The sequence below is a fragment of the Cebus imitator genome, unplaced genomic scaffold, assembly GCF_001604975.1.
Source record: "Cebus imitator isolate Cc_AM_T3 unplaced genomic scaffold, Cebus_imitator-1.0 Scaffold449, whole genome shotgun sequence".
NCBI classification, from domain to species: Eukaryota; Metazoa; Chordata; class Mammalia; order Primates; family Cebidae; genus Cebus; species Cebus imitator.
The window spans coordinates 1,153,498-1,167,188 of NW_016107764.1; the positions used below are offsets into that span (position 1 = coordinate 1,153,498).

Sequence of the window (13,691 nt, forward strand, 5' to 3'; positions counted from 1 at the left end):
CATTTTCTTTATTAGGTATTTCTCCTAATGCTATCCCACCTATAGCCCCCCCACCACAGGCCCCAGTGTATGATGTTCCCCTCCCTGTATCCATGTGTTCTCATTGTTCAACTCCTACTTATGAGTGAGAGCATGCGGTGTTTGGGTTTCTGTTCTTGTGTTAGTTCACTAGAATGATTTCCAGTTTCATCCACGTTCCTGCAAAGGACATGATCCCATCCTTTTTATGGCTGTATAGTATTCCATGGCGTATAAGTGACACATTTTCTTTATCCAGTCTATCACTGATGGGCATTTGTGTTGGTTCCAAGTCTTTGCTATTGTGAACGGTGCCACAATAAACACAGGTGTGCATGTGTCTTTATAACAGAATGATTTATAACCCTTTGGACGTATACCCAGGAATGGGATTGCTGGGTCAAATGGTATTTCTAGTTCTAGATCCTTGAGGACTCGCCACACTGTCTTCCACAATGGCTCGACTAAAAAAGCCAATTGTGTGCACACACCAGCAAGAAGCACTTGGAAAATGTCATATTCAGAATGGTACCACTTACAACAGCAGGAAAAAAAAAGTTTTTACTTTGTTGAAATGAATTTAAAAGATATGGAAGATCTTCAACAGAGAAAGTTATAAGACGTCATTGAAAGACGTTAAAGAAAACTTCATAAATATACAGACATGGGTGCTTGCTCATGGACTGGAAGGCTCAGAACAATAAAGAAGTCACTGCTCCCACGCGGACACAGGGGACGCCAGGCAACCCCAAACTCCAGGGTGCGACAGGTCATCCTAAACCTTATGCTGAACATCAAACGGTCAAACACATCCAACACACCTCTGTAGAAAAAAAGAGGGGCAATTTGTTCTAAAAAATACTGATAGTTATAGTAAAGCTATAGAAATTAAGGTGGATTTTGGCACAGGAATAGCTAACTTGACCAGAGAACCCAAATGGAAACTTTAACTATCACAGAGCTGTCACTGCAGGTCTGCAGAAGAATGGCAGATTAAACAGTTCACACAATTTTTTCTTCAAACAGAAAGAAGCAACTTTAGAGCTTCCCCTCCACCGTCATCCCACCTCACACCATAAACAAAAATCAAGGGTCAATTAAACATCAAAAACGAATTGTTCAATCTTTAGAGAGAAGTGAAAGATGACAGCGTGATCATCTTGTGACAGAAAGTGCGAGCCCTGAGGGAGTGATGGATAAACCCAAGGCCAACCTGGCTAGGAACTTCTGCTTTGCCGCACACATCCCAGGGGAAGCCACCCGGCCCGGATCGGGCTGTTTGAACCCACTGATGAAGCTTTCCTCTCCAGAACACAGGAGGGAACGCCGCAAACCCATAAGCACAAGACAAACCCAAGGGAAAAACAGGCTCACTGGCAGGAAGACCCAAATGCCCAAAAACATGAAAAGGTGATCCATCCCATTCATTATCAGAGAAACATCCATTCGACCAGAGGACAAGCCACACCCACCAGTTCGGCAAGACGTCGCTGTCCAACACCCCTGGGTGCTGACAAGCATGTGGGACGAGGAGAGCTCTGACGGGGCCCGCGTCGACTCAGCTGCAAGTGGCCCGGCCCAGGAACGCTACCCCATGGCCTGCGGAGGCCCTGGCACGGGCACAGGCTGTGAGAGACAACACGGGAGCCAGCCTCCGTGCCCCTGAGACACGGAACAGGCGCAGACGCCGTGGGGTGCTCACAGAGCCACCAACGTGGTGCAGCGCGGGAATCAAAGGAGCCACAGCCGCGTACACGTGGAGGCGCTCACAACACGGCGTGGAAAAGCAGCACACCGCAAAGCAACACACGTCATCCAAGCCAGGGAAGTGAAACCTGCACAGCTCAGCAGCACGCGGCTCACAGGGACATTCAGACGCACAAGGAAATGACCAAGAAACAGCAAATGCGACAGTCAGGGCAAGGAGGAAAGAGGCCGGGGGAGGCGCAGGGCCCTGGGGGTCAGGCTCACCACCTCAAAACTGTGAGATCCGAACCTGTATCTGCACCCCACGCACACGTGTGCACGTGAACACACTCACACACATGCACACATATGCACACACACGCACACACGCACACACACGAAGTCTCCTGTCTTCCTAGCATGCCTCAGAACATATTTTTAAACATAAAAAGATCAAGCAGCTGACACGGTGCCCTGCTTAAGGCCGCGGAGGCTCCCTTGGCCCATGGAAGGAACCTCCATCCACGCCAGCCCATCCCCCAGGACCCTCTCATTCATCCCGGGCCTGCCTCCTCCAGGGTCCTCCTCTCCTCTTCACTAAGCAGGCCCTCCCCGAGGGCCCTCCCTCACCTCCTTAGTTCATGGAGCCCACCACTCAGGGCCAGCAGTCCAAGAACCTGGGTCATTTCCTCCCTAACACACAAGAAAGAGGATCTCAGAACCACCCCAGTGAGAACACACACCCCCTAAGGGCACAGGACTCACTTGTCTCTCTGCCTCCCACCCGACCCCCAGAATACCTCCTGGCACACAGCAGACACTGGATCAATGGTCCAGGCAGGAAGGAGAAAAGGGAGGCAGAGGCGGGAGGAGACCAGGCCGGGGCAGCACTCACAGCGGGCAGGAAGGATGGGGGCATCTGGAGGACCTGGCCTGCGAGGCGCTAAGTGGTGATGGCAAGATGAGGAGAGGGCACTTGGTGATGTCACCAATAGCCATCTGCACCCATGTCCCCCTGGCTGCCATCCTATCCCAGCAGGGCTGAGGCGGGCACCAGCAGCCCTCTTGAGCACAGGCTGCTCCCTCTCTGCAGGGCTGGTGGGGAGGCAAACTCAGGGTCCTGGGGGCCGCCAAGGAGCCAGCGAGGGCCCTTCACCCAGCCTCATTCCCTGAACAGGCTGCCCTGGGGACCAGCCCCAGCCAAGAGCCAAGCAGAGCTACGAGGGAGAGGACTCACAGCCCAGCAGAGAAGGGCCCCAGGTGGAGGAAGGCCCTGCTACACAGCTGGCTGAGCCCGAGGCCCGGCCCTGGGAGGACAGACATGAGCAAAGAGCTGGAGCCCCAATGCGGTCCTCTTCCCGCGCCCAGACAGTCCTCATGGCGGCTGTCCTGACTCACTAATGGGCCTGCCCTCATGAAGGGCCAGATCTGCGGGCCACACTGACGGCAGAGGGGAGAGCGGGGACAACTGTGGCATTCAGGTGCCATGAGGACCAAAGTGGGGCCAACCTGCAGGGCAGCAGTGGACGAGGTGAAGGGGAAGAGCAGGGGCTCGGTACTCTGAAATATCTAGAAACAGACGCCAGCTTTGCCCTGCACCAGCTACATAGCCCTAGGGTGAGGTTAGCAGCCCTGGGGCCTGTCTCCCCCTCTGCACAGAATGCCTGTCTCACACCACCATTAGGAAGGTCAGGTGAGTCCTCCCTCCCCTCAGCCATTCTCCACCTGCCAGCAGCCTGGTGCTCTGAGCAGCAGCTCCATGCCCGGCATGAACTGGGACACCCAGGTCTGCCTGCAGGCGGGGCACAAGCTCCTCCTGCTCCTTTCCAGGGGCCTGAATCGCCTGAGCCCTGCAATCACTCCCCATCTTAGGACAAAGGCAACTTTTCTCAAAAGAACAGAACTGGTTACAGCCATCAGCATGACACAGTGAGGATCCTACCCACTGCCACCCCCCCACCCCCACTGCCAGCTACATCATTACCTAGGGGCTGACAGCCTTGTCTTGAGGGTCCCCCGAAAGGGCCACGGCTCCCCAGGCCACCTCCACCGGTGATGGATCCATATGACATCTTGTTACAGACGTCAGGGCCAGCAGCCTCCGTGCCAAGCTGGAGGAAACAGGAAAACCAGGGGGAGAGGGAGAAGAAACAGGGATGAAAGCTCCAGGTCAGGGTACACAGCGATCTCCGGCCTGCCCCAGCCCCAGGAGGCTGGCTCCACTGCACGCACTCCCTAGGCTTCCCACCAGCCCCCAAACGGCAGCCCCCACAGAGCCCCTTCAAGGTGACCTCTTGGTCCACTGGTCCCTATAGGAACACAGAAACAACCTGAAGAAGGCGTGCCTAATCCCTCCCAACAGGGACCCCCAGCAAGGAGAGCCCTCTGACAGGCTCTTAAAAACCAACCACCCCCCCGCCAGCCTCCGAGCTGGCTTCTGGGAGCACCGGGCCCCCACTGTGCCCCGACACGCAGGCAGGATGGCATCCACCGCATGTGAGCCAGGCCCGGGCTGGGCTGAGAACGTGGCGCTCCCACAGCCTGCCAGCATCTCCGGCTCCGTCATCCTTAGCCGCACCCCACGGTAGTGGGGCTGGGTCAGGCCCAGGTGGCTCTGCCTTGGCTCAATCCAACCTGCGCAGCTGGGCACATGCCATGGGGCCTCTCTGGGCCTCAGTTTCTTCATCTCTGAGGTAGGGGAAGAAGAGGACCCGCGTCTTAGGCTGCTGTGAGAGGTGACTGGACACACATTAGGGCTGGCGAACAGTAAGCGCCCAACACATAAGTCATGGCACTGGCGCCATCCTGGGCATGGCACGGGCTATCCCTGGCCTGGGGAGCTGGGCATCCTGCCCAAACCTCTCCTTCTGCGGGCTGCAGCTCCAGGGACTCAGAACAAGTGACCAGAGGACAGAGGGCAGAGCTCCTGCTCAGACATTGCCAGTGTGTCCTCCCTGTGTGCGGGGTCCCTGTGCGGATGGCTTCTGAGTAGCCTATACCCTAATGCTGTCGCTATGGAGACCGCCAGCCAGGCCACACTCAGTTCTAAATGCTGTGGGTGGCGCAGACTCCACCCACACAAACACCTGAAGCAGGGAGGCAGGATTAAGAGCAAAGTGAGCCTTGCGCCCACTGAGTGCAGCCAAAGTCCCTGGGGCTGGGGGGAGGCACGTGGCCCCATGTTCCCTCCCAGCAAGACGACCGCCTGTCCCATCCAGCCCCGCCAGAGCAGGGTGGCAGCAGCACACCATCGAGCCAGTGGGCCCCACTGCCCCACTCAGAACAGTCCGGGACCCAAACAGCTCTGATTGCTGCGGATTGTACCTGCCAACATCCACTGCAATGAAAACTCAAACGGAGCCTTCTGAAAATAGTAAGAATTCGTTTTGAAATATCTAAGCCATTCCTGTGAACACAGATGACATTTTTGTCAACGACGGCTGCATTTTCCAAAACGAAACCCCTCCGGGGGACGCGACACTGCCCTACAGTCTCGGCCGGAGAGGAGCCTTCAACACGTAACAGCACAGCAGCCAGCGCTCCCTTCACGCTTGGCATGTGCTGACAGCCACGAAGGTGCTTTGCTCCACGCACAGCTCATCCCCACAAGCCTCTAAGCTTGGGGCCACAATGATCCTTATCTTGAAGCTGAGGAAACTGAGGCACAGAGAGGTGAGGTCATTTGCCCAAGGCCACCCAGCTGGTAAGTGGTGGAGGTGGTTTCAGACCCAGGCATCTGGTTCCTGCACCCGTGTTCTCTTTACTGCCCTCAAAGGAACGAGCCCAGATAACAAAGGCTGCATTAACAGCCCGAGGACAGGAACAGGACGCCAAGAAAGGGGCTTTCAGAGAACACAGAGGCGCACCAAGAAGCCAACATGGGGAGCAGCAGCAAAGGGCTCCAGAGAATGGGCAGGCCAAGCGGGGGCCTCCAGAAACCAGAGCATGATGACATGCGGGGGTGGGGGCGGGCAGAGGAAGTGACCAGCCCTGCACAGGCGCCTCTCCGTCCGAGTGAGGGGATTCCAGAAAGGGCAGGAAAGCCAGGGGAAGAGAAGCAGCAGGAACAGCATTCACACCGATCCCAGGCCGGAGCTCATTCAAACTGGATAGGGGCTCCTCACGCCCCGTGAGACCTCAGGGCACCTGGACAGGCAACCAAGTCCCACATCCAGCATCAGAACCCACGGTGGCCAGGAGACCCCACAGCTCCAGTGCTGGGAGGAGAACCGGTGTGAGGACCAAGGAGGCCATTTCTGACACCTGGGGCCCCCAGACCGCCCCTCCATGCATGCTTTCTCGGGGGAAGTACTCAAGGGTGAGCTCTGCCAAAAACCAGGAACCATCTGAGGAGGGAGGAAGGTCTAGACTGCCTGCAACCAGAGGAAGCTGAAGAGCACCCAGGGCAAAAGCTGTGTCCAGGCAAGGAGGGCAACCTGCTGACAATGCTCTGGCAGAACGTTCTAGAGAGACTTCCTCAAGAAGATGAAGGCTGAACCGCTAATGTGAAGGAACATGAGACCAAGAGAGCTAGAGGCTAGCTTCAGGCTAGGCTCCTGAGAAGAACAAAAAACATCAGGCAAACAAAGGCAGTCACAAATTCCAGGGAAAACAAAAGGTTGGGCAGAGACGGAAAATCATCCCGGTTTCCGATGACTAGGCTGATCCCAGCAGCGCACCTGAGAGGGTGACAACACTGTAGCTACACCAGGAGGGGGAGGCAGGAAGTGTGTGCATGCATGTGTGCATACATGCGTGGGCATGTGTGTGCATGCATGTGTATGTACATGTGTGCATATACCTGTGCATGCATATGCATATGTGTGCATGAGTGTATAAATACATGCCTGCATGTGTGTATGTGTGTGCATGCATGTATGCACATGTGTGCATGTGTTAGTGTGTACATGTGCATGCACATGTGCATGCATATGCATGTATACATGTGTGCATGGGTGCATGCATACATGTATGTGCATGCATGTGTGTACATGCATGTGTGTGCATGTATGTATGTGTGCGTGCATACATTTGTGCGTGTGCATGAATGTGTGTACATATGTGGGGGGGTGTGCCTGCATGGGTGTGTGTGTGCTTGTGTGTACCTGTGAGAGGGCAGGTACTTGTGTGTGCAGAGAGACTTCAATCCTCACCTTGCAAGTCAAAAAATAATGCCTAAACATTTAAAAAATCCAGAAGCAATACAGGCCTATTATTTAAAGAAGAGAAACGTATCAAAAGAATCTACTAGAAGATGCAGACACTGTGGACTCTGGGGAGAGGGATGGAGGGTGGCTGGGGATGACTGTTTTTCTTAATTAACTTTGCACAACTCATTTAACTCACTCTCTAAACTACATGCACGTACAATCTTAAAGTATTAAAGCTGCATTTGTAAAACTGCAATGAAACATCATCTAGAAAGACGTGTCTGGAAACCAAGAGGAGGGCTGCAGGGGGGTTGTGCTTTCAGCAGACAAGAGCCAGGTGGGCACCCAGGGCTCTCCTCAGATCCCTGGGCAGTGGCCCCAGAGCACCTACCTTTGTCCCACGTGGCCCAGGGAGGTACAGCTGATGCCGGACACGGACCAGTTCTACAGACACACCCCTCATGCCCCAGTGCCACCGTGCCAGCAGGCAGGCCTGTTCTGGCCACAGGACGTGAACTTCCATGGAGGAGCCAGCACTAACTGTCCAGGGCAAGGGTTCCTGCAGAGGCTTTCAGAGAACTTGGGAGGGGCGCTAGAACCCCAGGTCAGGGTCCACCAGTCCCAGGGAAGCGGCTCAAGGGACCCTGAGCACAGGGCACTACTTGCCATCCCCTAGAATGACGGTGAGGCACTGAGGGGGTCAGCCAGGCCTGACGCGACTTGTGTTTGGGGGGCTCCCTCTGCTTCAGGATGGACAGCAGGCTGCTGGGGGCATGTGCGGGGCTGGCAGGGCAGTGAGCAGGCGGTGGCAGAGCCAGGACCCAGGGAGGGAGGGAGGGAGGGGCTGGCACGGAACCCCGACAGAGTCAAGGACAAGTCCCAAGTTCTGGCCCAGAAGGCAAGCAGACTGTGCTCTGACTTCCTCATACCAGAAAGGGAGGGGTGCCATGTGCAGGGATGAGCCCAGAGGGCCTCCCACAGGCTGGCAGACACCCCAAGCCCTGGAGGTAGGGCTGGACACAGAAGGAGAGTCCACTGCGCAGGAACAGGTGTAAGGATGAGACCACTCAGGGAGAGGAGCCACCACGCAGAGAAGAGGGCCCCGCAGACAACACGGGAGATGGGGCAAGCTGGGGTGATGTTAGCCAGAGGCCACATCTGCCACTCTGCCACGGCAGAGCCCCCACGAGAGGAGGGAGCAGCCACCAGCCATCACTGCAGGGAGCAGTGGGGTCTCAGGGTTTCAGGACAGGGAGCACAGGAAGCTTGACGAGGGCCCAGGAGAGGCAGGAGAACTCACGGGAGGAGGGAAGGGATTCAAGTCTGAAAGAGCTCAGCTGAGACAAAGCTGGGGCCCGTGGGAGGACAGGAAGGCTGCCCAACTCCCCTCTGCTCTGGCCGGGCACGCGGAGGAGAGTGAAGACTCAGCAGCCCCACTGCCGCCAAGGAGACCACCTGAGCGGACTCGTGATCTCATTTTGCCACACACAGGAGCGTGACACACCCGTTTGTTCAGCAGACTCAGAGAGGAAGGCCAACCTCAGGCAGGGCCACCGAGTCTCCGCAGGCAGAGGCTGGTCTGGGAACACAAAAGGGCAGTGCACATCTTCGGCCTACTCACGGGCCCACCCAGCCAGCCACTCTGGGCCCCTGGGGACACCTGGAATCCAGTGGGTGCAAACTTCCCATGGCTGGGAGACCACGCGGGGCCACAGGGCACTGAGCTGTACCAACCCCAATCCCCCAGGTGCCCCACATTTCCACTGCCCTCCAGTGTCCACCTCAACCCCCGGCCTGCCCCAGCCACAGTGGCCCCATGCCCACACAGGCACCCAAGGTCTCTGCGCGCCGGCGCCGGGCCCTGTCCTGCCCCAGCCTCAGCTCTTGCTGTACCCTCGCCCCATGCCCTTGCTCTCTGGGGGCTCTGCCTGGCGCACCCATGCTGCCTCCCACCTCCTTGCCTTCGCACAGGCTGTGCCTCAGCTTCCCCATGCTGCTCCTGCTCCTCCACCCTGCAGCCAGCTCACACCCCACTTCTCAACCCAGCGTCCTACCAGGCCAGCCAGGGGCTCCCATCCTGACCTTCTTGCCCACACCCGACCTCTGAGCCCGATGCTGACCACACACGAGGCCAAGCAGCGCCATGCTCCGTAAGACGTTGAACCCCACCTGTGCCTGCCCTGGGGGCGCTGCACGCCTGCTGGAGCCGCCCTCACCCGGTGCTGGCCCAGTCCAGTGCATCATCACCCCAGCCCTGCCCTGACGCAGCATGTCCCAGCAGGCCAAATCGGAAACCCTGTCTCCTGCCCCCAACCAAGGATCCCCACAGGATCAGCCCACCCTTCACTGAGGGGGCAAAGAACAAGAAGTCCACGTGCTGAGCCGGTGTCCTTGGGAGCTCGGCATTGCCCACATCACTGGACGCCACACAAGTCCATGAGGAGGTGCTCTCATGCATTCTGTTCTTCGGGGAGCTGGGGAAATCCCCAGGAGAGAATGTGACTGGCCCCAGGCCACCCGGAGACCACCTGTCTCACCTGCACCTGCTAGGCAGGCCTGGCCAGGGGCCTCACCCGTGTAAGCAGTGCTGATCGTCCTGACACAGTGAGACAGGGGTTATAACCCCATACAGGAGAAGGATACTAAGGTCTGGGGTCAGCCAGCCACCAGTGCAGGGCATGAAACACCCCAGAAGGCGTCAGACCCTCTGGGCGCAGCATGCCACTCCTGTTCCAGCAGAAGCACACTGCCAACCACGGCTGGCACGGCTGCCCTGCCAGGAGGACGGGTCAGTGCCCAGGCATGCTGGCTCACTTGGTGGGACTTCAAGAACACCACAAGATTCCCCCAGAAGTGAGCTGGGGACAGGGACGGGCTGTGGCGCAGGAGCCAGGAAGGCAGCCGGGCACTGTGGGGCGCAGCCTCGGAGGCCTGAGCACAGCCAGAGGGAGCCAGGCCTTCCCAACCAAAGCGCTCTGCTGAGTCCAGGACACGGGAGCACCCCCCGAGGCCTCCAGGAGAAGGCAGGCCAGCATCAGGAACTGCACTGGGCAAGGGAACCCAGTCAGGGCCAGCGCTCAGAGGAGGGAGGGCTGGGTAGCCAGGGGCATGGCCAGGAGGGAATGTGGCAGAGGACAGAGACGAGGCATGAGGAGGACATGGAGCCCCTTAGGGGAGCATGGCAAGGGCAGAGAGGGCAATGCCTGCGCCACATGCACCTGGGGGGCTGGACGATGGCCACAGAAGCCACTCGAGGCCCAGTTGGGCGGAAGCTGGCAGCCAGGCCAGGCCGGAGGGGTGGGCAGAAGCTGACAGGCTGTTTTGCCCAAGAATGGCCCAAGTCCCAGGGCTGCCTGAATGAGGCCGGACGGAGGTCAGGGACAATGACCCGCTGGCTCCCGAGGAGGCTTCCTACCGAGCCGCTTCCGTGCCCGCCAAGGCCAGCCATGGCCCCTCCGGCCTCGTGCCCCTCAGGCTGGCGCCAGCTTTCCCCAGGGCCCCCAGCCCCTTCCAGCCTGAAGGGAGCCATCTGTCCTTGCACTGCCCAGATCCCGTTTGCAGGGCACCAGGGGAAGTGGAGGTGCCAGGGAACACCCACCTCAGTCAGGCGTGCCACCACCCCAGCAACTCAGCCTGCCCCCAGGACAAAGCGTCCAGGCCCAGGAGGAGGGGAGGCCAGGCAGCAGGCCACACCAACTGCCTGCCAGGCTCCCAGTCCCAACTCTGGGGCTGGGCCCCCAACTCCTGGGCTGTGGGGCCAGTGCGTGGGTCTCAAGCCCTTCAGTCAGGCTCCCGGACAGGGCCTCTGAAGCAGGGGGCTGGGCCCCACACAGGCGGAGAACACCCAGGCAGCTGGGAACAGGGTCCCCAGGCTGGGCCCCTCGGCCTGGATAGAGAGCGGTCGCACACGGGTGGGCCGCGCACACGGCACATCAGCTCTGCCGCCGGGGGCTTCCTCACCTGTAAACACACAGCAGCCCTTCCCTCAGCTTTGGACGCGCATTCTATGACCTCTGACCCAGGCACCATGGTGGGGACACAGCAGCTCTGGACAGGTCTGACCTGCTCTCAGGGACTCTGAGCTCCGGATGGGGAAGGGCAGGAATGCGGCACCACACTCGCTCCGTGGGAGAGGAAACGGCTGGCATGGCTGGCTGGACGCGCCCAGTCAGTTAGGGCACAGGAGGCCCCTGACGGCTCGGGCTGGAGGACGCAGATGCAGGAACGGGCTCCTCTGGCGAGCCAGGGCTGAGCCGCCCACGGGGACACACAGCCCCAGAGGTGATGGCAGGAAGCGGCGCTGCCTCCCGGGAGCCAGGGCACACACCCGGACCAGGGGCCAGGGCACGGGCGACCTGCGGCCTCCACAGTGCCCACCTGCGGACCCAGCGCAGGGGAGTGAGTCCTGGGGCAGGCTCTGGCCCCAGGTGGGCTGCTCATGAGTGGGCTCTTCGGGAACAACGCAGTGACAGGGGTGGGGCTGAACCTGCTCAGGGGGAGCGGAGGCTCGGACTTGCTCTTGCACAGTGGCTGCATGCTGCTTTCACACTCCCTAACTGAGCCTCAGACCACCTCCACCGCTGGCTGGAAAAGACAGAGGCACTGTCAGTTCACAACCGGGTCGGGGGCGCCGCAAACAGGGAGCACAGGCCCAGACCAGCAGCCAGCCCCCACTGCCCACTGCAGACCACTGAGAGACCTCGGCCACGCCCCAGCACAGGAGAGACAGGCCGCACCCCGCAACACACATCTCTGCTCCCCAAAGCCTGCCCTTTGGGGAAAACCATTTTCTACGGCAAAATGAAACTGCAAAGTTCAAGAGGAGAAAGTGAGTGAGGACGAGGCACCCCATCGCCTGCAGCAGGGGCGCCTGCTGTGCAGAGCGCATGCCCACAGGAACCTCCGTGGGGGCCCACACTGCAGCCCCCCGCTGGGCGCCCAGCTTCCACCATGCCCCTAACACAGCCTCTCCGCAGGCAGGAATCAAGAGCAGTACGGGAAGGGGCAGTCCCAGGAAAAGTCAGCACCAGAACCCCGAGGAGCTGTGGCCTCAGGGTTTGCTGCTGGCGCTGTCCTCACCGTGAATTAGCCGACTCCCTTATTCGCCCTCAACAGACCCATGTTGACAACAGTGGGTCACCTGCCTGCCCTGGACACACTCGGCCTCTTTAGACTTCTTTGGACAATCCCTCAAAGCATTCGGTGTAAGGCAGAGAACACAGCCTGAGTCTCCTTTCTGCTGTTGTAATGGAACTCCACACAGAGGGGGGTTTATAAAGAAGAGATTTCCTTGGCTCATGGCTCTGGGGGCCAAGCAGTCCAAGATGGAGGATGCTGGGGGTGGCGAGAGCCTCTTAATACAATGGTGACTGGATTTCAATGAGCTTTGGACATTCACACCACAACACAGTCCCAGGAGCAGAAGGCCCGGCAAAGTCCCAGCTCAACCGCTGGCCTGCTGTGTCCCAGCAAGTCCTGGCCCTTGAATCTGTTTCCTCGTCTGTAAAATCGGACCACGAAGGGAAACCTCAGAGGGTGGGATGAAAACCAGTGAGATGAAATATGTGAGCCACTCTTAGGTCCCAGGCAGGAGCTCAAAGCCCCACTTCCAAGTCCCTGGCCCCTCTGGTCCCTGGCCCCACTGTAACACACAGACATCTGGAAGGGTTCCTGGTCCCCCAGAAGCCCACAACCACCAGGCTGTGCTCAAAGAGGCCAGCCTTCAAGCTACCAGCAAGGAAGAGGACCTTGCTGCCATGTCCCCTGTGGCTGTGTAAGGGCCTGCAGCTCCCTGTGTGCTGGTATCTGCCAGGGCTGGCCCTGCAGGGAGAGCCAGCCCAAGACCACGCCGCCCAGAGGAAACAGCGGGGCCTGGTAAGGAGGCGGGGAGCCTCTGGGTCCTGTTCCTGGTTCCTCCAGCTCAGTGCAGAGGCTGCTGGCCCGCCCTCTGTAAGAAAATGTTGTACAGATCCATCACCAGTGGAGGTGGCCTGGGGAGACGTGGTCCTTTTGGTGGGAACCAGGGAGGAGAGGGACAAGAGGTGGGGGTTAAAGCTCCATTCAGGGTGCACAGGGGCCTTGTGCCCCTCCCCAGCCCCATGAGCCTGGCTCTGCTGCACCCATTCCCTAGGCCACCCCAGGCTTCTCACCAGCCCCCAAACAACAGCTGCCAGAGCCCCTTCAAGGTGGCCTCTTGGTCCACTGGTCCCTGCAGGAACAAGGAAACACAGCCTAAAGACAGTGTTGCCAGGGAATACTGAGCTGCCCAGGCTGCCACCCACCCCGAACGCCAGGCACACCACGTGCCAGTCCCCACAGGAACCTTCAAGCTGCAACGGATGCCCCCTGCCCACGGAATCCACAAAAATGGCACCCGCCCATAAACATGCCCTCAGGGTGCTCTGAAGCCAACTGACCCAGAGATCTCAGGGCAAAGACGGGGCTGCCTGGCAGGCGGTGCCTCGTGTCTTCACATCTGCTCACGAGACTGCAGTCTCACATGGAGATGGGAAGGCCCTGTCCAGGAGTCACAGGGTACGATGGAGGATGACAGGCAGCACAGCTCCAGGTGAGGAAGAAGAGTCACCTGTACCAGGAATTCTCTCATCTAATTGAAACCCCAATTTTTTTTTTTTTTTTGAGACGGAGTTTCGCTCTCGTTACCCAGGCTGGAGTGCAATGGCGCAATCTCGGCTCACCGCAACCTCCACCTCCTGGGTTCAGGCAATTCTCCTGCCTCAGCCTCCTGAGTAGCTGGGATTACAGGCACGCGCCACCATGCCCAGCTAATTTTTTGTATTTTTAGTAGAGACGGGGTTTCACCATGTTGACCAGGAT

General features: G+C 58.7%; 1 protein-coding gene across 6 annotated transcripts in view; it reads right to left on the reverse strand.

The window, feature by feature from the left end:
* The window catches only part of TSNARE1 (t-SNARE domain containing 1), a 136,486-nt gene that overhangs the window by 82,843 nt on the left and 39,952 nt on the right, over positions 1-13,691 (reverse strand). For 3 of the 6 annotated variants that reach the window (XM_037732497.1, XM_037732494.1, XM_037732492.1), the window contains exons 1-2: positions 10,815-10,959; positions 3,689-3,815 (exon numbers count right to left, since the gene is read on the reverse strand). The exons of 1 other annotated variant lie outside the window; for it this stretch is intronic. In XM_037732497.1, the coding sequence (XP_037588425.1) occupies positions 3,689-3,815; positions 10,815-10,883 (196 nt within the window). In that variant the 5' untranslated portion in view covers positions 10,884-10,959. Of the gene's footprint in view, positions 1-3,688; positions 3,816-10,814; positions 10,960-13,691 lie in introns of those variants that run through there. 2 more of the 6 variants (XM_037732493.1, XM_037732495.1) reach the window with 2 other exon arrangements.